Below are 24,693 nucleotides of genomic sequence, written 5' to 3' on the forward strand. Positions count from 1 at the left end.
TGCCCTGGAGCCTGTACCTGTTGTCCTCGTCCACGAGCACCCCCTTGGGGAGGAGTCTCTGGAGCCAATGGACCTGGACGTGGTTCATCACCACTAACAAAATCCCAAAGACCTTTTGCCACAAGCACATTTTTCAGCATAAAACTCCACAAGGAGTAGTTCGTGCCGTCCAATTTGTCTTCCTTAGACAAGAGATGATTATGACAAGGTGCCACTCTAGCCTATATATGGCTCTTCAACTTCCCATGCTTCCACTTATGGGATAATCCAAGGCACCTTCTAAGGCACCTTCTAGCCATAGATTACACACTCGAAATCGCCAAACTTCCAACACCCTCCCTCGATTCGAGCTCCGCAAGCCACCGAGGCGCGAGGGGGTCGCCCAGGACCACACACGCCTGGGCTCTGATACCATGTCAGAATGCGCAGCAGGAGACTAACGCACGTAGGAGACGCATCACCATCGAGCACCACGAACACCCCCAACGGGCACTGCAGCATCCCCCACCGCGCTCCCATCTCCCGGTGAGCTGCCTCCCAAAACACCGGCCGGAGGAGATGATTATGACAAGGTGCCACTCTAGCCTATATATGGCTCTTCAACTTCCCATGCTTCCACTTATGGGATAATCCAAGGCACCTTCTAGCCATAGATCACACGCCCGAAATCGCCAACCTTCCAACAGATGACGCATGCAGACAGGCGTTATTCGCAGACAGGTGGGTATATGCAGGCGGTACACGCAGGCAACCGGGTACCAATCGTATGCAGACATGTACAGCATCGCTACAGGCGACACTAAGGCTTGCTGCAGAAAAAAAACATGTTGTCGGGTGATAGGTTTTTGATATTTTTAGCTTTTTTTTTTTTTTAAACCCCCACGCCTTGCTTTCGTTTTTTTCTGAACCTTAGAAAAGGGTTTAAAAGACCATGCTTTGCTTTATATGTGTTTTTTTAAGAATATATATGTATATATATATTTACCCAAAAAAAAAAACACAAAAGGAAAAGCTACTTACGCTTTTGGGGAAGCCTATATATTCCCCTCAAGGATGCTTCTTGCCACACATCTCTCAAGCTCTCAAGCTCTCTAGCACTCGTCTTTGTACGAGACCAAGCTTTTCTCTCACCTTGCCCTCTTCAAGATGTCAACCCAAGAATCCGAGATGGAACCCCTTCCCGAACGTGAAGACCTGCCGGCTATGGAAGCCACCGATGGAGATCTTTTCGATGATTTTGTTTCAAAATCTGATTTCCAAGAATTTAAAGTTGCTTTCGAAGCTTCTTTCTCGGAACGTCAAGCACAAGCCACCGCGCAGATGCAGGCTTTACAGAACTCCATCTCTTTGTTGACAACTACCATATCTACTCTTTTGGGTATGGATACATTGGCATCCGATTTAGGCCCCAACATTACTCCGGAACAGTTTAGGGGCGAACAAAAGCAGTGTACCAAGGAGATAGTGGACACTTGGCTACATAAGTAGCAGGTCCATTTCCAGTTTCATCCATATGACGATGGCAAAAAGATCCAATTAGCAGCATTCGGACTAGGTATGGCCATTACGAGTTTCTCGTATTACCTTTTGGGTTAACCAATGCTCTAGCCACTTTCCAACAAATGATGAACGATCTTTTTTGTGAACATTTGGAAAAATTTGTGGTTGTGTTCCTCGATGATATTTTAATATATAGTCGTACTCTTGAGGATCACGTTAGACACCTCACAATTGTCTTAACTATTTTAAGACAGAATCGACTATATGCTAAATTAAGTAAATGTAAGTTTTTTATGACAAAAATCATTTACTTGGGACACAAGATCACTAAAGACGGGTTGAGCATTGACTATGATCGAGTTCAGAAGGTTCTAGCTTGGCCTATACCATAGACAGTGAAACAACTTCGGTCTTTCCTCGGTTTTGTTGTTTTTCTTCGGAAATCTGTGCGGGAGTACTCTTAGCTCACACTACCGATGACCGACTTATTGAAAGGTCGTGGTTGGACGTAAATCGAATCAGCCTATCACTTGGAATAACGATCTGGATATGTCCTTCAGACTTTTGAAAGATAAAGTCAAGGAAGCACCTATCTTAGCATTACCCAATCCTAGTCGGCCTTATGTTCTTGAAAATGATGCCAGTGACTCTGCAATCGGGGCTGCTCTATTTCAAGATGGTAGACCTGTTGGTTTCGAGAGTAAAAAGCTAGACAACACTCAATTTCGTTGGCCAACCCTTGAGAAGGAGCTTTATGCTGTCATTCACGCTCTCAAGGTTTGGAGACATTATTTATATGGCTCCAAGTTTGTGGTATTGACTGATCATCAGTCAATCAAGTATGTGTGTGATGCAGATGATTTGAGAGGAAGGAAAGCTCAATGGACTGAGTTAATGCAAGATTTTGATTTTGAGATTCGTTATCGAAAGGGGTCCATGAATAGTGTCGCAGATGTGCTTAGTCGAATTAGAGAGGTGAATACTTTGTCGTTCACCGAGATTTCTACTGACTTATTTCAGTCATTGAGAGGGCTTTGCAGGAGACTGATAGTTATTTTGGTCCATTTTGGCAGAAGATCCAGGACGGGAGCTCATTGATTGACCGAGACTCAATGACTGAGCAGCCTACCATTCAGGCTGCACTATTCCGTAATGACAAAATATGTGTACCACAGATCCCAAACATTAGGTCCAAGATTCTTAAGGAGTGTCACAATGCCCCTTCTGCTGGACACCCTGGGGTACACAGGACATTAGCTTTAGTGAAACACACTTTTTATTGGCCAAAGATGAAAGGGTATGTAGAAGATTATGTTCTCAAGTGTCAAGTTTGTCAAGCAAATAAAGCTGAACGCTTTAGACAGGCTGGGATGTTGCATCCTTTGCAAATCTCGGGTAATAAATGGGAAAGTATTTCCATGGATTTTATTACCGGATTGCCAAGAACACATCAAGGCACGATTCTATTTGGGTTGTGGTGGATCGCTTGACAAAAATGGCTAGATTTTTACCGATCCGGAAGACCATTACAGCTACGCAATTAGCAAGGCAGTTTATCGAGCAATTGTTTAGACTGTACGGGTTACCACAAGATATAGTCAGTGATAGAGACTCTAAGTTTACAAGTGACTTTTGGAGGCTTGTTTTTGAGAAGTTGGAAACAACTTTGAATTTGAGTTCCTCATATCATTCTCAATCTGATGGCCAAACTGAAAGAGTGAATCAGATTTTGGAGGATATGCTTCGAGCATATGTCTCCAAAAGACAGAGTTCATGGGAGGATTATCTTCCTATATTAGAATTTGCATATAATAGTACTAAGCATACGAGTACAGGTTTTAGTCCTTTTATGCTTATGTATGGTTTTCAACCTAGATCACTTGTTACAGTGGGATTTTCAAGACTTCAGCATGATGCAACACGTAATTTTCTGCAAGATATGCAAGAAATGTTACAAGTTGCGAAGGAATCTATTAGAAGTGCTAAAGACAGAGACTGATTTTATTCTAATAGACATCGTTCACCTTGAGTGTTCTCTAAAGGAACGATGGTGTATTTGCGAGTTCCGAAAGATTCCGAGACTTTACGGACAGGTCGATCTCTGAAATTATCCCCTAGATACTGTGGACCATTTCGTATTACAGGACGGATTGGTTAAGTCGCATATGAACTGGATTTGCCTTCTCATGTGAAAGTTCATCCTGTATTTCATGTCAGTAGACTTAAGGAAGTACTGGGTGGAACAGACCAGTTAGTTACTCCTCAAGAAATTATAGATGTCGAGGACATGACATTTGTTCCACACGAATCAAAAAAGATTCTTGGATTTCGTGAAAGACGATTGCGTAATACACTTATCACGGAATACAAGATCAAGTGGAAGGATCGTGTTGAGGAGGATGCTACATGGGAGACATTGACTACCCTTCAGAGGGATTACCTTGCCTTTTTAGTGACCTCAAGAGTGAGCTCTTAGAGGAAGGGGAGTATGTCATGTGCACAGAGTGTATCTACCGTGTGCTACATGCATAAGACTAGCTTCAAGGCTTGGGGAAGCTTGGAGTTAGGTAGGCTGATTCGCGAGCTGGGCTAGGGATAGACTAACGGGAAAGCACCCAAGTATGGACGGGCGGGCGCCCAAGTGTGGACGCCCAGTGACCGGCCAAGAGCCTATAAAAGGGTAGCCAAGGTTAGTCAATAGTTCATAGAGTCTCGCGTGTCTTTGTGAGAGCTCTATGGTCAGGAGCCTGGATCTAGTGCAGACGTGCACCTGCTTTATGTAGCCAAGGCCAGCAGCAGTCTCGAGGCCCGCAAGGGTAGCTTTGTGGTGGTATGGGACGTCACGAGGTAGAGATTGGTCGGCACGTCCATCAGCTCGTGGCTCGGTGGAGACAGCCAAGACATGTGGGATTGCCCACAGCTGTCAAGGTTGGGAGGTGGGTCAGGCCTGCACCCCCTTCACGTTGCTTGGTTTGTTCTGCAGGTTTCGAGTCTTGTACTAGGAGCGTTCTATCAGGTGATCCCTTGGGGTTTTGACAATCAAAGTGCACCACCCCGAACTGTGGACATAGACAGCCAGTACACAGGTGCAGATACAGAGCCTATTTCCCCGTCAACGACCACCCCAATACTTGACCCTGCCACACACTTATTACCCCTGTGGATTGTATCTCTATTTATGAGGATGTATTGCACTTTTACAGATGAGCCTAGGTGTAGCACATAGGGATTTCTTTGACAATCTTGACATGATAACTCAGTTTTAGTTTAGTTCTTGTTTCATTTTCAGTTGGTTATTCCATGATTCAGTTACTCATGGATTCATTGTAGCTTTTGGTCTCATAGACCCTTACAGTCTTTTGCATCTGTTAATATATCTTTCTTTCTTTCCCATATCCTATCACTTATTGTGCCCTATACCTGGCATAATAGGATCTAGACTTTTCACCTTGTATAATCTCAGAGTCTGTGGATCCGGCCACCTCTTTCCCTCTGGCGATCCATCGGACACTCCGATTGAAGCAACCCAAGAAGGCGCAGAGAAGCGGCCCCTTCGATTGGCATTGAAGGCTTTGTCACCCCTGGTGCCCTTCTCCGTCTGCTGGGTCGAAGGACGAGGGAAACGAGATCTTAACTTTCAGTTTTCAGTTCTAGTTTACTGTTGCTTTTTCTTTTTTCATCCATGACGAGATTTCATGGACACTATGTATACATCATTTTGATCTCATAAGACCCTTTCGGGTCTTTTGAAGACCTTAATACAACTTTATTTTTTTATTTCTTTCTCTCTCTCCATAGATTCTTTTACGTTAGATACTCTAGATGGATGAGGATGTTACCAAACACACGAGCTCTCCTTTGTACTAATACGGAGATGCACTTGTACATGTATCCACATGCTCACTATGATGATGTTGGGATAGACGTACAGTTAGTATATCCTTTTGTTTTTTTGTTTTTTTTTTGTTTCTTTTAGTCTTTTCCATGGCTCAGTATCACATGGACTCCTTGTACTACTTTTGGTCTCATAGACCCATCCGGCAGAGACCCATGCTAGAGCTCCTAGGATGATTACGACTCCAGCCATATATTGTTGTACTCATTGTCACTTTTGTACTCCCCCATATTCATGTATTCAGGTATCCATGTACTCATGTACTCATGTACCCCATTTTGACTAGTAGCATTAGCTTCCCCCCTACTGATGTATTGTGGGGCTATCTCTTTTCTTTTCCAGACAGTGTATCAGATGTCACATGGTTGTAACTTTGGTCTCATAGGTCACTTTGGCCTTTTGAAGACATTAATATAACATTTCATTTCATTTCATTTCTCACACATACTCACGAAACCCAAAGCTTCACACTGCACCAGCAATTCCGAAGCAAGACAAAACAAATGACAGTTCCCAACAAGGGTGGACAACTCTTTTTACACAAATGATACATAAACAAGAAGTAGTCTGTACGTTTGCTTAAACAGTTACCTTTTCTATCCTTTTGACTCTTGTCTCTTTCTCTATGAAATAAATGCTGATATATATCCAGATATGAATGAAAGAAAATCAATAACGACAAGGGGAGAAATTTTACAGATCATCAACTCAAGCAGTAAACTTGAAAGATGAGAATGCACACCTTTCCTTGCGCTTTTCTAAAAATCGAGCTAGTGATGCCTTCCTTGCAAGTGGCAAGGCTGAATGAAGGAAAAACAATGGTAATTATTCTTTTGACCTTCAACAGAACAAAAGATTTAAATTTGTCACTAAACTTATAAAAAAAGGCATTATTATCCTCACCTTTGGGTACCACAGCTTGGCAAGGAACCAATAAGCTTGATAATTCTTGTGTGTGTCCCTCCTCGAGTACCTGAAACCTATCACCGGCAGACAAGTTTGTTGCAGTAAGAGGGCTTCCCTGTATGCTTTAGTGTTTCTTTTGCAAAAGGTGATGTGCTTGGAGGCTACAAGGCACAGGCAGCTGTGGAGAAGGTGTGACTAACCTCTTGAATGAAGAGGTTATCGCACCAGGTGTATTTAGTGCTTGCATGGATAGAGAGTTCAGTTCCTCGACAGGCCATGGGTTGCTGCTTCCTGCCAATGACATGATAGCCTGAGCCTGCAATACAAAGTGTGTGGCTAAGTTTTCGGCCTCCACTCACACAAGATTGCATGAGGCCCCATTTTATCACTTTGGGGCATGGTTCCTTAGGAAATCAAAACAAGCCCCACACCCCCCTATGAGCAGGATGGTACATATCAACAGATCGCAGTCATTGAGGCCAGAAAGGTCCCCATGCCTCCCTGAGCTACTTCACACCACAAGACTAGCCACATTGCTTGGAAGGTTTGACGGGCATGGTGCCACCGCCAGTTAGACCATTGAGGGGTTTGCCCCACCTCCTGCACTCACTCCCTGTACACAATCTACCTCCGAGAACAGCTAGCCATGGGGGGAGTACCCCCTCTCTTTAGACTCATACGTTGCAAGAGGGATTGTATGTGCTTTTTCAGATGTACATTTTCTTTACTGATTGAAGAAGGATCTTATTTCTGGGTTTTTTAAAAAGCCAAGGCCAATGCATGTTTTCTTGGGCCCAACCAGCTGAGATAAAGTTTAACTATTGTGTATATCAGTCTCCACAACCAACGCACAGAGGGAAAAATTCAAGAGCCACAATTGCCACGTTGAGACCAATTGTATCTGCTATGCCAACCATGAAGCTAAGCCCCCTCAAAAGACATTTCATTGGTGGGCAAACCCTAAGACTATCCTCCTGCATCCACTGAAGGGCATGGAGCTCCTCTCAACCCTTACATGAATCTTCTCCATTGCTGAAGCAGGAGTGCTTTGAAAGCTCTTCAAGTCTCAAGATCCCAATGAATATGTTTGTCCTCTGTCCTAATTGGCGCATAGCAAAAAGCACCTCTATTCTAAAGAGTCACATAGAGACCGCTATTCGCTTCTTAGAATACATGGATATAACCTTTATTACTGTAACCTCAAACCTTAATTGTTGAGTATATAATATTCTGAGCATATATACAAGACTATATATACCTTATCTGCAGGCACATTGTCATACACACTGACGGTACCCGCATAGAAAAAGGTCAGTTGTGCAGAAAGGCTTGCAGGACTGTTAGCTGGAATGCACCTGCAGCAAGCACACACAAATACATGAAAACTAAATTTTTCACGCACAAATACGGAAAAGGAATATAAAAGAGACGTGAATCTCAAAATTAATCTGTTACCTTGCGTGACTTGCAGCCGGTGGTGATGGCATATAATTTAGATCCGCCCCAGGGATCATCACAGGAGCTACACCACACAACGAGCTTACTAGCATTTCTGCTTCTATATTGGACAGCTCCTGCGCAGGAAGGTGGGTTTCCAAGACAGGTAGAGCTTCCAGATAGTCAACTACGCCGGTTGGATGGTTTCTCTTCCCTGTTGTACAGTCTTTTTAGTTATCTTAAGCTGCCTATCAGGAAATCTTAAGGAGTAGATAATTGTTGTTATTTCAAAAAACAAATCCCAAAAACTCTTAATATAAGGTATTTATTCAAGAATTCTGACTAAAAAGATGTATGCTGGTCTGTAGGGTGATTGGCTTGCTGTCAAGGCCAGCCCACTACCAGCCTAAGTGCTATTCAGGCCATTTTAATGCCTTCAGCGGGCTGTTACATTTGGCTTGCCCCTAGCTCTTGGGCATTCAGAACCTAGCTGAGGCTCCTTGCAGAATGGCCACCCAACCTGTTCCTCCTGTTGGGTATTCGGAGCTTCATGTGTGAATAGCCCTTGTATGTGTTTGTGTGTAAGTGTGCGTGTGAACCCACTCCTAGAGTGGATAAGATAAGTGTGTGTAAAGAAATTCATAAGCCATGGAAAAACACTTCGAATTGGCTAAAACCAATGTACTCCAGGGACGGCTAGTAGCCCCAAAAAACGTCGAGCTGAAGCTGGAGCTCCCCCCCCTGCACGCCAAGCACCCTCTCGCCATCGCCTTGCCCTCCCTACCCCTGCTCATAAGCCCCCCAATCCTCCCCCCTGCGAAACCGGCCTCTGGTATAAACCAAAGTGCCATAGACTAGCAGTCACCCAAACATAGTTGTAATCCAGCAAATAAGACAGATAAAAGGGAGCTAGAGTACTCCTACACAAAAAGAACAGCGACACCTGTTGGCCCCGAAGCTTGGCGCCCCTTTCGGTATTTCTTTATTCAAATTCAATGGAAGAGTTTAACTGAATACATCATGGCCATTCATGGCTTATACATATGCTTTCCCAAACTGCCAGTCCTCTGGACCTCTTAGCATAGAGGTTTCACACAACCCTGTGCCCCAAAACACCACACTGTTATTCACCTCTAATCAGCCAAGATAGTACATCCATGAGGCCCTGTAAACACAATCAATTTGCCCATGCACGTAGCCAAAAACACAGCCATGAAACAGTCCATGAACCCTTCCAAAACAGTCCAAAATCTTGCCCTGTTTCCACCCTCCAAACTGCCAAACCCTTCCTCTCACAAAGGGCCAGCGAAACAACTCCGAGACAGTCACAAGCTAGTGAAAAGAGAGACAAAGAGAAGAGAAAATAAACAGTAGCCGGCTGTCTCTACACAGTAGCAGTCCGCCGCCTTCCACTTGCTCCTCCTGCTGTCCATTGTCTTCCACGAGAAAGAGAAAAACAGAGAGAGAGGCATGGGAAAAGCCTGCAGTCCAGCCCGCCTGTTGGCAAGGGAAAGAGAGAGCACGCCCAGCTCTGTGCACCTGCTGTCCTGCAGCCCCCTACAAGGGAAAGTCCCTGCTGACCAGTCCGCCTCCTGCAATCCAGCTCGTCTCCTGCAGCTGTACCTGCTCACAGATGCTGCAGCCTAACTGTGTATCCAAGAAGAGAACCAGCCAGTCACCTGTAGCCTCTGTATCTCCTGCCGCGCCCTTCACACGAGCATGAGAGAGAGTTCAGCGTGCAGTTCTGTGCGCCCAGCCAAGCAGCGTGTTTTCCAACGAAAAAGCCAGCCAATGTATCTTCAGGCGACCACCCTCTTCAGAGAAAAACCACCCACGTGTTTCTGCAGCCCGACTTTCCAAAAAGCCACCCCCAATAATAGTGTGGGCTTCCCCTAAAAAGGGTCACGATTCCCTTCAAAGGGTTTTCTTTTGTTTTAAAGGTTTTAAACCTTTGTCCCTTCCTTTGGTTTAACCCCCCCCCCACATGGGGTCATAAAAAGACCTTATTAATTCCTAATGTCACCCTTGCCCCAAGTGTGAACATTAAAAATATGTCTTCCACACCAACCACCATGCTCACACATACGCTACACAATTTTACAGGGTCGTGACATACCCCCCTCTTGAAAAATGGCAAGCATCCTCGATTGCATCCTGGTGATACAGCAAGACATCCAAAGCAGAACCACTCTGATAACGAAGGTTGCCCAATACAGTAAGATATCAGCCATGTGATCCAACTAAAAGTGAAAAGTACAATATGGCAAGATCAGCGTCCCAATCTCTCTGAGCCATGCATTAGTAGCAACATTCACTGCAAGCCAATGGTGTAGTAGGGCTTGACTGGCCCTTGATTGGCTTGAGCACTTGGTGTAAACTGAGATGAGATGCATTCAACCGTTTGATTCTGCCTACGAACCTCGCCTCCTTGCGCCCCCAGCTCCCGCCTTTCCTTCGCTCCCTCTCCTTCTTGTGCAGCTGCGCTAGCCCCTCCCTCCTCCTCACTGCGCCATCCCCACCACCTTCTCTCAGCCTGCGCATGCCCCCCCCACCCCCTCGCTGCCTGTCGCCTGCCCCTCCCTCCCCCTCTCTCCGCCTGCTTTACTGATGTGTGTGCAAGCCCTTCTCCTCCCCCGCCTCAGCTCCCCCCCCCCCCCCCCCGCTATCCTCTCTCCTTCCGCCTCGCCGTTTCCTCGTAGGGCTGTGTCCCTCCCGTTGGTGACCCCGGTCTCTGGCCCTTTCCCTATGGAGGACTCCATGGAAGCCGCTCCGACTACCCCTGCCGATTCCGGTCTCCGTCTGGAGTTCACAGATGCAGATCATCAGTTGTTTGTTTCCATAGTATCCGCTCTTGAGGCCTCCTCCTTGGTCTGCAAGATAGTGGTAGCCGTCCGATGCGAAGAGAGCTTCGCGACCTGCGTTCCTGGCGCGATGGACTCACGGTTTCGACCCCGCTTCTGACCCGCTAGCAGGCGCGACAGGTTTCCCCATCACTATCTGCTTTCCTGGACTCCGCAGGGAGTACTTGCCCCTCTTGTCATCCATTGGCAAGGCGTTCGGGCAGGTGGTGGAGACGCCTCAGACAGCGGCTTCAGTGATAGCTCGGGCAACAGGACTCCCGGCCATTCGTGTTGTGGTTCCGTCACACCGAAGTCCCTCCCGAAGACGATCCTCCTCCCTTGTCTTTCTGGAGGACATCTGATACAGCGCGTGGAGTATTCGGGCCTCCCCAGCCAATGCTACATCTGTCGGGAGATGGGTCACCTCGCACGCGCCTGTCCCCGCAAGGGGGTTCATCCTTCACGTTCTGCCGCCTCTGGACCCCCTTCAAGAGGCCCGAGGGGTGGCCATCCACCTCAGAAACCGGACATCCCTGGCTCGTCTCAGCAGGCGCCATCATCTGACGAGCAGGCCCCCCCGGCGGAGGATGCCGCGCAGACCCAGGAGGCTGGCGGATGGCTGGAGGTTCGCCGGCGGAAAACGCCCGGCCCGCAGGGACCGTCGCAGACGCCAGCAGGCAGCACAAGCTGGCGGACAGGCGACTCCGGCTGGCGTTCAGGCACCTACCCGCACTTATGCTCCAGTCAGGGATAGGCGGCCAGCAGGTCCCACCCCGATGGACGAGGATTCAGTCTCAGTGCCTGTTAAGGCCGCCGGTGGAGCCCCCCATGTGGAGACCCCGCTCCCGCCTCCCCCCGTGGGGGGCCCCGCCCCCTCCATTGAGCAGATTCCTGAGGATCCCGGGCCGCACTCCGCGACCCCCGGCCCCTCTTCCCCTCACTCGGAGAGCACTCCTTCCACCCCCCCTTCTCCCCCCCCAGCCCCCCCCCCCTCCCGCCTGCCCCGGCGGCCCCCCCTGACACCTCTCCTCTGGCAGATGCCTCTCCATCCTCTCCCCGCTCTCCCCCCTCCTCTCCGCGAGCCACCATCCCTCCCGCGGCCTCTCCAGGATACTCCTCCAGACCACCCACTGCCCCGGGACAGCGCAGCTGGGTAGGCCAGAGTTCAGTTCAGCGACTGTTCCACCGACACTCCAGGCCGGTGGAGATGGCGATCCTAGCTTCGCCCGCCACAGAGTTCTCTCCAGCCTCCCCTGGGGGACCCCCGCGAGTGATGGGGCTCCCAGTGGATTACAGTTTCTTCAGGTGTCTCCAGCTGAATGCTGGTGGCCCGTTCGAGACACTGGTCGCGCCCTTGCGAGTATGCGTGGTGTGCCATCCATCTCATTCTCCTTCAGTGGTGAGCAGCATGGTGGCCTTCTCCTTTCCTCTCAGTGTTGCCCCAGACACAGCATGGGATTGCAACTCTGTAGAGGAAGTTTTGCGTGATCAGATACTGGAGTTTTCTCACCACTTCAGTGACTTGGGGCTCATGGGCCTATTGCAGACCCGATTACACTCAGCCCGCATGAGCTTGTTTGGTATAGGAGATTGGCGGGCGGATCCGGTCCACACCTTAGTTGAGGCGGTGCTGCTGATTCTCCTCCATGCCGCCCCGAGGATGCAGCCTACCTTTAGATACATATATGCAGAGGATTGGTCTCACGCCTATGCCTTGGACAGGGCGAAGGTGGAGTGGGGCTGGACACAGAGACAGGTCACCCTCTTTTTGGAGAGACTCCGCACCCGGACAGACAGTGACTATTCTCCCTCCAAGCCGGCGCCCAAGACTCACAGAGTGGAGGGCAGCTCTTCCGGGCCGGCTGAGAGGGGTGAGCCAGTGGCGGCTGCTTCACTTGCCATAGCTCATCCATGAGGATCCTCTCATGGAACATCCAGGGTCTTGGTGGACCTCGCTGCTACATTGGTCGGGGCAGACTTCGCCAAGAGATCCAGAGGGCTCTCGTTGGAGGGCCCATAGATATCCTTTTCATCCAGGAGCACCACCTTTCTGCCGGGCGCACCCGCACCTGCGGGAAGATCTTGCCAGGCAGGAGTCACACTTGTTGGTCACCGGCATATGGCTCCCAGGGGAACCAGGGTGGAGTATGCATCTCAATCAGCGAGCAGCTTCTATCCGAGGTTGTGGATTCTGGCACTCTGGTTCAGGGTCGAGCGCAGTGGATCATCCTTCGGGTTGGGGAAGACCGCATTGGCTTCCTCAACTTCTACGCCCCTAATGGGGCGACCGGGAGAGCTGAGTTCTGGAGCACCATTAGGCAGTCCCTCCCCATGGCAAACCATTGGTGCCTAGGGGGGGATTGCAACATGCTGGAGGATGCAGAGGACAGGATGGGGGGCAGCCTGGAGACCATTCATGGGCCGGAGCTCGCTGCCTGGGAGGAGCTAGTGCTGCAGGTGAGAGGCCAGGATCCGTGGACTCTCTCGGAGTTTGGCAGGATGCAGGGGAGTTTATCTTTCTCGCGCTCGGATAGACGGGCCACAGGAGTTAACCTTTCCCGCATCGACAGGTTTTACATTGATGAGTGGGCTTGCGATAGAGGTGGCACTGTGGATATACTTGCAGGCTCTTCTTTTTCAGACCACTTTCCAGTGCTTCTCCAGATCGAGGACCCCACGAGAGGAGAGCGAGGCCAGAGCGTCCGGATTCCAGATTGTCTCATAGAGGAGCCCGAGATTGCGACCAGAGTTGAGCAGGTCTGGCGGGAGCTCCAGTTCAGGAGAGGATCGGCAGCCAGCGATCTTGACAGGGGTTTGTAGGAGATCAGTAGGATGCTCAGACAGGCTGCCCTGGACCGTCTGGAGGCTTTCAGAGAGCAGGAGAGGAGCCTGCGGAGGAGTCTAGCTTCCCTTCAGAGACTTCAGGAGAGGGATCCTACGAACCCTTGGATTTCAGAGCAGATGGAGTCATCTCGCACAGAGATCAGATCCATCGAGGAGAGGAGGGTGGAGTTCCGATTCCATGCTCGGGCATCTTTTTGGACACAGGCTGGAGACAGAGTGACTCGGGATTTCTTTGAGGTGACAGGGCCTCGCTTCAGACGAGAGGGTCTCAGGCGTCTTCGGCAGGCTGATGGCCAGGTAGTGGTGGATCCCCCCAGGGTTCGGGCGATCGCCACAGATTTTTACAGGGATCTGCTCTCTGCTGAGCCAGCAGATGACAGGGTGAGAGAGGCTCGGGAGGCAGTCTGGAGCTTCACGAGACCGGTTGTGCCGGCCCATTTGCAGCACTCCCTTCTTTCCCCCTTCTCGGATGCGGAACTGGAGGCGGCTCTTCAGGCACTTCCTCGGGGCAAATGCCCAGGAGAGGACGGTCTCTCAGTGGCTTTCTTCCAGAGGTACTGGTCTTGCATAGGGGTTTCAGATTGGCATTCCAAGAGATCATGGAGTTGGGAGACATGCCGGATAGCATGGCAGAGGGGTTGATTCACTTGATCCCCAAAGAGGGAGGAGACAGACTGGAGATTAGACAGTGGAGACCGATCACCTTGCTAGGCACGGCCTACAAGGTCCTAGCTAAGGCGATCAGCAGGCGGCTTCAGCCTCACCTTCCGGACATCATCCACTCCACGCAGACAGGCTTCATCTAGGATAGGAGCATCCTGGATAACATCTTCTCTTTCTGGGAGGCTACAGCTTTGGCTAGATTTCGGCAGGAGGATCTGGAAGTGCTCCTTCTCGACTTCGAGAAGGCATATGATCGGGTGGACTGGGCCTTCTTGGAAGGCACCATGGAGAGGATGGGCTTCCCCCCTCAGTGGATCCGAGGGGTCTCTGCACTCTACACATCGGCTCATAGCCAGGTGCTGACACAGGGCGTGCGCGGAGAGAGGTTCCAGCTCTCGCGCTCGGTGCGGCAGGGGTGCCCCTTGGCACCCCTTTCTTTTTCTTTTTGTGGCGGAGGCCATGAGCACTTTCTTGACGGCACAAGATACAGGTTTGCGGGGCCTCCAGCTCCCCATCCGCACCTCGGAGGAGCTCCTAGACTCGGAGTTTGCGGATGACACTGCTGTCTATCTTCAGGGAGGGGAGGAGAACCTCCGCCGCTTCGCCTCAGCCATGGACAGGTTTTGCAGAGCTTCGGGCGCTTTGATCAACTGGCACAAGTCGTGTGGGTTGTGGGTCAGTTCTGGCCCCCCTCCCCGACTTGGAGGCTAGTTGATGGGTTTCAGTGGCTGGCCCCCGGCACTACAGTGTGCTATTTGGGATGCTATGTGGGCATTGACATATCTCCGGAGCAGTAGATAGCCCCCCTTCTTCTGAGCATTCGGAAGAAGCTTCTGTATTGGAGTACCGCTCATTTATCTCTGGCTGGCCGAGTGGTTGTGGCCAACCAGGTTCTGCTTGCTACCATGTGGTACATCACTTCTTGCTGGGCCTTCTCTCGGGCGTGCATTGGCCAGGTGCAGAGGCTCATCAGGAACTTTCTTTGGTCCGGTGGCGACGGGCGGCCCGCCAGGGCCAAGGTGGCATGGGCTGTGATCACTCAACCGAGGGAGAGAGGCGGCCTGGGCATAGTTGATCCTATTTGTCAGAGCCGAGCTTTGCTTGGCAAGTTGGTGGTTCGTGGCCTCCTACCAGGTGTGCTGAGCCTTGGAAGGAGTTTCTTGTTTCCAGGATTCTCAGCCGCACTCCTTCTCTTAGCAGCCCCTGGACCCCAGCATCAGGTGGATCTTTACAGAGCAGCGATCCAGAGGAGTGGGCCTTGGTTTCGAGGAGCGTTTTGCAGCTAGCCTTCTGAGGGCCTGGGAGCATCTGAGGCCGTCACTCTTCCAGACTCCCCCGGGCACCGATGAGGAGCGCCTGAGGGGCAGCCATTGATCTGGAACCCCTTGATCCGACTTCCCAATGGTCATATGGTTGGATCGCGATCTCATGTGTCGTGGGGCCCGTTGAGCTCCGGCCCAGCCCAGTCCTTAGACGACTGGATATGTTTTCAGCAGCTGCCTCTAGAGGTTCAGGAGAGGAGACTCAGCGGGATGAGGGGCAGAGAGTTGATGAGGCAGGACATTGAGGCGGCCATCCCCCGGGAGTGGCGGACTCCAGTACATGACCCTCCACCTCCACAGTGGATGGGCGTCTTTACTCGGCATGAGATCCTTCTAGCGGTCTGCGGCTCAGCAGAGAGAGTCGCCCCACTCACCTTCGAGGTGGGAGAGGGAGGCCAGCTTCAGAGGACCCGACTAGATTTGGATGAGTTCCAGGGTTGTATTTTTCAGAGGGTGCGGGTGGTCGGCTTTCATCAGAGACAGTGGCATATAGACCCCTCACCGGCCTCGATAGGGGAGGACTATTCTTGGAGATTATGGGCTTGGGACAGCAGGCCTCTTATTCGCCTTCAGTGGGATCCAGGCGAGTGGCTGTGGCGAGATCCCTATTCGGCCCCTACAGCCCAGGCACCCCCTTTTTTCAGTACACAGCGAGGCTGGGGCGGCGGATCCAGAGGCACAGGATAGCGGGCACCCCGGCGGCGGCCGAGCATTGGCGACGACAGGGACTCTCCCCTACCTTCCTTAGGGACTTCTCGCAGCGCCTTTGGGCTTACAGCGCATAGAGGACTGGCTGTGGGGGCTTGGCTAGCTTTTGGCAGACACCCAGCGTCCAACCCTCGGTGCGGCCATGCACAGGAGTCGCAGCAGCACTGCTTATGGGATTGCCCACAAGCACAGCAGGTCTGGCAGCGCGCTCTCAGGATGGTTTTTGCAGGCTCGCCAAGTGAGATGATGGTGACGTGGGGTGCGGTGGCTTGGGCCACGGACAGCGGCCCGGCCCTTGGATACGAGGACGTCCCTGGCAGTGTGACCATCCAGGTCTCTGACAGGGCGATGGCGGTGGTTCCGACGCCAGACTTCTCTTCGGCAGTCTCCCAGGAGGGGGATGGGCACAGATGGGAGATGATCAGCAGCATGACGGCTTGGCACATATGGAGAGCCCGATGCAGGGAGGCCATAGACCGCCAGGCGACTCCACCGGCGGAGGTCATACAGGCTCTCTGGGTGGACATCATTCACACCTTGAGAGGACACTGGGGGAAACTTCAGGGAAACTTCAGGGCGACTCGGATCGCATGAGGGATCGCCGCAAGGCGTTCCTCCGCACTTGGCAGCCTGGCCCTTTCCTCACCGCGAGGGGCGAGGATGTCACTTGGCACTACAAGCCTCCAGTTTGGCTCTTCTCACCTCCCGCATGTACCACGGGGGTGGAGCTCCGGTGTTCAATCACTGTATTTATTATCCCTCCTTTGTGAGGTGAGCTTTGTAGCCTTATGGCGTCTTCTCATTAACTAATAGAAGGATCGTTTTTCCAAAAAAAAAAAAAAGCCAATGGTGTAGTAATAGTCCAAGTTGTATACCACTGTGAACCATACATAACCACAACATCCAATGTGACTAGTACACATATATCATAGAAGTCCGATAAGCAGATGTACTGTCAACTGTCAGTACACATATATCATAGAAGTCCGATAAGCAGATGTACTGTCAACTGTCAGTACCCTCGGGTGAGACGAAAAGCTGCACCAAGCAACCTCTAGATGACATCCGAGCCTGTCTGTATCAAGGGAGCGGAGGTGCTACCCCCCTCTTGAGCATCAGGCAATGCTCCAGACCTATGCTCTACTGAACCTGAATGAGCCGTAGCAAGAGTCGGCTCCAACTCAAAGGCATCAAGATAAAGCTACAAAACCTGTGGTAAATCTGCTAAGTCACCCTCCTCCATCCACTTCGCATCCATCGGTGAATAGTTCTTGAACTTCACAAGATAGCGATGGGAAACTTTAGCTCATACCTTTCTTTTCTTATGTCCCAGTATCTGCTCGGGAATAAGAACCTCATCAAGTTCCTCCACTTCCGGCTGAGCCTCATTTGATACATGCTCAGACACATCCCCACGGAAAGGTCTAAGTAGACTCACATGAATGCATTGTGAATCCTCCAGTGATCTGGTAGCTTCAAACGATAGGCCACCTCACCGATCTTTTCAAATATCTAAAAAGGATATATGATCAGATGTCTGAAGGTCAACGGCATGATCATTATACTCTCAGGGATGGCTTCTTATTGATGCATGGTATACTGTGTTACCAAGAAGTTACGACTCAAGGTTATGATTGAAAGTCATGCTCCACTGTATGCAGGTCATAGGGGCATTGAGGCCACGGTAGAAGCAGTTGAGGATTTCTTTTATTGGTCGACCTTGAGAAGAGATGTTGATACTTTTGTTAGACAATGCATCGTATATCAGAAGGTGAAGTTTGACCGTCAGAAGACACCAGGGTTACTTCAGCCTTTACCTATTCCAAATAGACCATGGGAGAGCATTGCCATGGATTTTATATTTGATCTTCCGAGGATACAAATGGGGAATGATGGGATTTGGACTATCATATGTAGGTTTAGTAAGCAAGCTCATTTCATTCCCGTGCGTAAGAAGATTAAAGTTGATCACATGGTGAAGTTGTTCATGGCGAACATCTTCAAGTATCATGGCATGCCTTCGTCTATCATTAGTGACCATGATCCACAGATGACAAGTTTATTTTGGAGAGTGTTGTTTGACAACATGGGTACAACTCTCAAGTTCTCATCATCGTTTCATCCACAGACAGATGGGCAGTCGGAAGAGGCTAATTCCATAGTGTTAGATCTTCTCAAGTGCTATGTGTCAGAGCACAAGCAACAATGGGAAAAGTATCTTCCTTTGGTGGTGTTTGCTTATAACAACACCATCCATACCTCGACGGGCAAGGTGCCTTTTGAGATTGTGGAAGGAGGGAAGAAGATACCACCCATTTTGCACACAAAGGATAAAATCTTTCAGGCTGACCAGTATGTGGAGAACATGGATGAAGCTTATAGGAGAGTTAAGTTGGCACTCCAAAGAACTCAACAAAAGATAAAGAAGGCAACAGACCGTCACAGGTGTGCATTGGAGTTTGCATCGGGTGACTGGGTTCTTTTGCGATTTGAGAAAGCTAGGCTCAAAAAGATGAAGGGTAAAGAGCACTTATTCCCTAAGTTGAGCATGCGCTAATCCTCATCCTGTGCATACTGCTCTTTCATCTCATCAAGCTCATGATGATAAGCAAGTGAAACTGATGAGACCTGTGGCTTGCGTGACAAAGCATCTGCCACAACATTCTTTTTGCCTTCCACATGTACAATCTGAAAGTGGAACATAGACAAAAAGTTAGCCCATCTCATATGCTTCTCAGAAAGTTTAGTTTGCGTGAGGAAATAACGCAAGGTCTGATGATCTATCTGCACAGTGAACTCAGCCCCAAGCAAATAGTGTTTCTATGTAGAAAGAGCATGAATTACAGCCAATATCTCTTTCTCATAGACCTATAAATGCTTCTCGGCATTCTGTAATATACTATCACATGTCCTTCTTGCATGAGAACTGCCCCAATGCTATTCCCACATGCATCACACTGGACAACAAAAGCCTTTTGGAGATCCGGTAGTACTAATACGGGATCCGAAGTAAGCTTTTCTTTAAGCTTTTTAAAGGTTGCAATTTCCCGATCAGTCCATCGAAACGGAGTTCCCTTCTTTGTTAAAGCATGAAGGGGCAAAGCAATCTCAACAAAATACCGTATGTACCGCTTGTAATAGGAACACAATCCCAAAAAGTTGCGTACATCATGCACTGTCCTCAAATCTGATCAAACTGCTATAAAAAGGTAAGAGCCTTAAGCCTGTCTTTGGCCCCACTGAATGTGTCAAATTTCACCGCAGCTCCCCCTTCCTTATAATCCTTCGCCTTACCCATAGGCGTTAGATTATCGTAAGGAAATGGCTTCACAAGTTTGCTACCCCGTGCATTCATACCCATACTAGGGTCAACATTGCCAGTTCCCACACCTTACGTACCATGCAATCCTGTTGATCCTCCCATGTTTCCAAACATACCACTATGCATACTGGAATGCATGCCCCCATACATGTTTCCTTGCATTCCGAGCTGCATGCCCCCATACATATTTCCTTGCATTCCGAGCTGCATACCACTATACATGTTGCCTTGCATGCCAAGCTGAAAACTAGCTCCAAAATTCCCTTGCATTCCCATGCCTCCTTGAGGGTAACCCCCAATCATAGATTGGAACACAGAACCACCGCCAAAATAGCCTGGACGCATCGTTTGCTATGGAATAGGTGGCTGCCTGAAAAAGGAACTCTATGGGTTTGCACCATAAGTGTTATGCATGTTGGAAAACTGTCCAAAAGCAGAATCCTGTGGGAAGGCACCACTATTGCCCTAAGGTGGGTTCGTAGAACGCACCTTCTTCTTCTTCTTCTTAGGCTCAGAAGGTGTAGCATTATATGGTAGTGATGCGTGTGAACACACTTAGGACCACCGGGACACTTTTTCCCTCACTAGGAGGTTTTTTCCCATGTGTATGTACACCCTCTTATCTATTCATCTTGGGTTGTGTACTTATCTTTTGTATCTGGCACACATTTGTTCATTCTAATCTAGTGAGTTTGTGTGCTCTCAAGCTTCTCTATCTTGTGTGTGTGCATTGTTTGCAACCCTAACTCTAATTCCAACAATTGGTATCAAAGCTAGCTTCCTTGACACTTGATCTAGTAGTCTCTCTCCCTCCTCACGACCCTATTTTTCTATCTCAGATTGAGATACCCTCTTAGGAGAAGAAGGTGTATAATGTAGTGTGATATATACGAAGTATACAAAAATTTTCGGGGTCCGCGGCGCGATTCGAACGCATTTCACGCATCGCAAGGTTTCTGCAGACGTTCTGGAGTTTGGATTGGTTCTGCTCGATTTTGGGTGTTTGGACTGTGTAGCGGCAAAGATTTGATGTGCAACAGCATCTACAGTGTCTTCAGCAACATCGACCATCATACTTTCACCAGTAACACTATTCTCTACTCTATGTTAATTTTCATACACTTTGCGGGCGGGTGATTCAATCAGTTGGCAGTCATCCAAGGTTGCATTCAGTGAATACTGAGTACTTGCAGTGTGTTGAAAGATTTTGCATTTGGTAGAAAGTCATGGCTGGCAGTAGTTATGTATTCAACATGTTGTCTACTGAGGACAAACTTGATGGGACTAACTACCCATTGTGGTCCTATATGATGAGGCATGTATTGGTTGCTAAAGGCCCTTTGAAATGTGGTCAATGGTAGTGAAACTCGTCCTGTTTCACAACTACCAATGCAACCAGGTACTGCAGGTACATCTGAAGTAGAATCTGATACAGATGTGGCTCCTCCACATGCACCACCAGTACCTCCCACTGCTGCTTAAACGAGATGGGATGGAAGAGATGCACAAGCACATGCATTGCTTGCACTTTCTGTGAAGCGAAGCATTATTCCTCATATTCGGTCATGTAAGACTTCAAAACAGGCATGAGATGCACTTGCTGCATTATTCCAGGTACGCAATGAAGCACCTGTTGCATATCTGCACAAACAATTGGAGTCTGTGTATATGAATGAGGGAGACTCAATGGACAGCTTCTTGACCAAGATCAAAGATTGTAAGGAGCAGCTTGCTAGTGTGGATGAGATATATCCTGGTGCCCAGAGTTCTCAATGCATTGCCGGATTCTTATCAGAGTTTTGCCTCTACTCTTAGACTCATGATGAAGGAAAATCCAAATGCCCTTACATTTGATGAGCTGGTTTCAGTACTCTTGCAAGAAGAGCAGTCTAGGCAAAAGAGATCTAATATGCGAGTTGGACCAAGCTTTTGTTGCCAATTAGAAAGGCAAAGGTAAAGCTTCTTCGCATGGTGGCTATAAGCCAAAATCAGAATCCTCAGGTAAGGATGCAGAGAAAGAAGGTGATAAGCCTAAAAAGAAGGACAAGTGTCACTATTGCAGGAAACCAGGGCACTACATACATGAGTGCAAGAAAAGACTAGAGAAGGAGAAAAAGAAAGAATCGGGCATAGTTTTGTGGCTGATACATCTGCACCAAGTGCAAAGAAGAAGGAATCTGCAAGTTTTACTCAAGATGATTGGGCATGGACTGTTCTGACCCCTTTGTTCTCATGATGTATGCATGTCAGTGGCAGAATCGGATGCTTGGTACTTTGACAGTGGTGCTAGCAAGCACATTACATCTTTGCACATGTGACGGTTCCTCGTATCTTGTCAAAGGAGTTGGTAGAGTTGTGCTCACTGCTGCAAATGGGGACGCATTTACTCTTTCGAAAGTTTTATGTGCCAGGCATTAAGAAGAACTTGCTGTCAATTTCAGCCTTAGCCTTGTTAGGCTTGAAATTTGTGGATGATAGATGTACAGTTCATGATAGAAATGATGGTTATTCTATCATTGCCTCAAGTATCTTGTTTCATGGCCTATACAAGATGGATGTATTTGAGAAGTTGCAGCATGATGCTTGTTCAATCTCTACGACTTGTGCTATGAGGGATGCAGAATTATGGCATGCACGATTTGGCCATCTGAATTATGGCACTTTGTTACGTCTTCAAAGGCATGATATGGTGTCTGAGTTGCCAGCTCTTGAGACCCCTACTAGACATGTATGCGAGAAGTGTATTCTTGGTAGAATGCATCAGGCATCATTTCCAAAGGATAGATCTGTGAGCGCTGTTAAGAAATTACAGCTTATACATAGTGATGTATGTGGTCCTATGAGGACACTATCTATTGGGGGATATCTCTACTTCGTCGCTTTTATTGATGATTACTCCAGATATAGCTGGGTGTATCCATTAAAGCAGAAGTCAAAGGTTTTTATGTGCTTTAGGCACTTCGTATCCATGGCTGAAAATGCATGTGAATGTAAAGTTGACACCCTTCGTTCAGATCGAGGGGAGGAGTATATGTCCAAGAAATTTTAAGCATATATGGCTGAAAAAGGCATAAGGCATCAACGTCCAGTGCCATACACACCTCAGAAAAATGGTGTGACTGAGAGGAAGAACAGGTCTCTCATGGAGATGGCACGATGTATGGTGAAAGCCCAAGATTTACCTCATGGTTTTTGGTTAGAGGCAACTATGTGCGCAAACTATGTGTTGAACAAATGCCCTACCAAGGCCTTGCAGTCTAAAACTCCTTATGAAGCTTGGCATGGCAGGAAGCCTTCTGTGGCTCATTTGCGTGTTTTTGGTTGTCTTGCTTATGCTCTTGTGCCTGAGCAACAACGCAGTAAGCTTGATGATAAGACAGTTAAATACATATTTGTGGGATACAGTTCAGAAAGCAAGGAATATAGACTCTACCATCCGGCCTCAAAGTGGATTTTGGTAAGTAGAGATGTTTTTGTCGAAAACTCAGTTCAACCCACGCTTTCATGCAAAAAACAGCAGAACGTATACTCACGGGACATGTTCGATTCACTCCTACCTTTGTTTAATGGAGGACAGCCATATGTAGAGCAATTGAATGCTCAACCAAGTGCTGAAATTCAGCCTTTGCCGGTGCAAAATCAACTGTAAATCAATCTTCTGATGAGGCAATTATTGAAAATGTAGTGGATGAGGAGAGAGTAGCCATAGAAGAATCTAGGCGTATGCCAAAATGGCTTGTGAAGACATTGAGGGATAGCAAGTTAGCAGCTCCTTTACCTAGCAGAACTCGTGCATGTTCTCAGCATGCAGATTATTCTCATGAGGATCATGTTCTCATTTCTACCTTATGTAATGAGGAGGAACCTGTTTCCTTTGAGGAAGCACAAGATGATGATCATTGGATGCATTGTAGAAAATATGAAAGCAAGAGCAAACTAGAAATGAAACAAGAACACAAATGAAAGACAAAGAGTTACCTTGAGATGAGTGTAGACAAGACACAAGATTGATACTTTCATTGATGTGACACCCACAATATATAGGTGAGAAGTACAAGATAGAGTAGACTGACTTATGGGACAATTATAGAGGTGCCACATGGCACTAGACTCAAGACACAAAGACTCAACTGAAACTAGACTAGAGAAATAGTACACCTAGTGTGCACTTATTTCCAACACCCTCCTTGAGTGGACACTAGGAGGAAGATTAAAGGCAAGACTATGACATGACAAAAGATAAGACCAAGACAAAGAGATTAGACAAGGATTGAGAGACAAGCTAGAAGACAAGATGGACAAGACTAGAGGACAAACATAAAGACTGATAGACTGAGAGACAAGACAGAAGACATGACAGACAAAGATCCTGAGACACCCCTCCTCAAGTGATATCCTCATATGGGTTCACAAGGATAGGGACAAGATGGATCTAAAACAAGACACAGTCAGATTGATGGACAAATAGACAGACAGACAAGAAGACTAGATAGACAGAAGACTGACTGTAGACCTAACTGTAGACAAACAGATGGACCTTGAAGACATCCCCTCCTCAAGGGCAATCTCTGCCTCTTGGGTAGGGACAAGAGAGAGGTCAAAAAGCATAATGAGTAAGACACTAGAACCCCTTGACCTACATCATCGGTGGTCAAAGTGGTAGACAAAGAAAGGTGAAGTAATCAGAAAGCCCACTCCTCATCATGTGAGGAATGAACAGCAAGATCTGCTGATGAAGATGCTGCAGCAACATGGGCTGAGGTAGATGCAGGGGCTGATGTAGAGGTTTTAGAGTAGCAGTCCTTCTCCCGGTGATTATCACGGCCACAAATGGTGCATGGATGAACCTTGAAGCAGTCCTTCTCCATATGATTAGTTTTTCCACAATGGGTGCAAGGCTTTCTTACCTTAGAACCTCCTTTCTTTGCTAAAAATGCAGTGTCAGTTACCTTTTGTTGTTTTGTTCTTTCCTCTTCTTGGAGAGCATTGATGATACCTTCAAGAGTAGGATTATTGTGATACTTGAAGGTAGTGACAAGAGTAGCATAGGTGTCAGGTAAGCTTTTGAGAAGCACAGCAATAGCAATATCTTCAGAGATGGGGGACTTCACTGATGCAAGCTGAACCATAAGACTGCTAAAATAATTGACATGAGAGGCTATAGTAGCTCCCTCCTGCATATATAGATCAAAGAATGAGATCATAAGTGCAATCTTAGAGTTTTAGAGCGGGGTCCAAAAAGGGTATCCAAAGTGA

At 48.2% G+C, this 24,693-nt stretch overlaps 1 protein-coding gene across 5 annotated transcripts in view; it reads right to left on the minus strand.

The window, feature by feature from the left end:
* Positions 1-24,693, minus strand: part of LOC147616014 (protein TIFY 7-like) — a 126,458-nt gene that overhangs the window by 49,479 nt on the left and 52,286 nt on the right. For 3 of the 5 annotated variants that reach the window (XM_086778646.1, XM_086778645.1, XM_086778643.1), the window contains 5 exons: positions 7,757-7,952; positions 7,560-7,656; positions 6,502-6,617; positions 6,299-6,375; positions 6,138-6,195 (listed from right to left, as the gene is read on the minus strand). In XM_086778646.1, the coding sequence (XP_086634772.1) occupies positions 6,138-6,195; positions 6,299-6,375; positions 6,502-6,617; positions 7,560-7,656; positions 7,757-7,952 (544 nt within the window). Of the gene's footprint in view, positions 1-5,986; positions 6,033-6,092; positions 6,196-6,298; positions 6,376-6,501; positions 6,618-7,559; positions 7,657-7,756; positions 7,953-24,693 lie in introns of all 5 variants that reach the window. The other 2 variants (XM_086778644.1, XM_086778647.1) reach the window with 2 other exon arrangements.

Source organism: Cibotium barometz, chromosome 39 (genome assembly GCF_041138505.1).
Source record: "Cibotium barometz isolate CiBa-2024 chromosome 39, ASM4113850v1, whole genome shotgun sequence".
NCBI classification, from domain to species: Eukaryota; Viridiplantae; Streptophyta; class Polypodiopsida; order Cyatheales; family Cibotiaceae; genus Cibotium; species Cibotium barometz.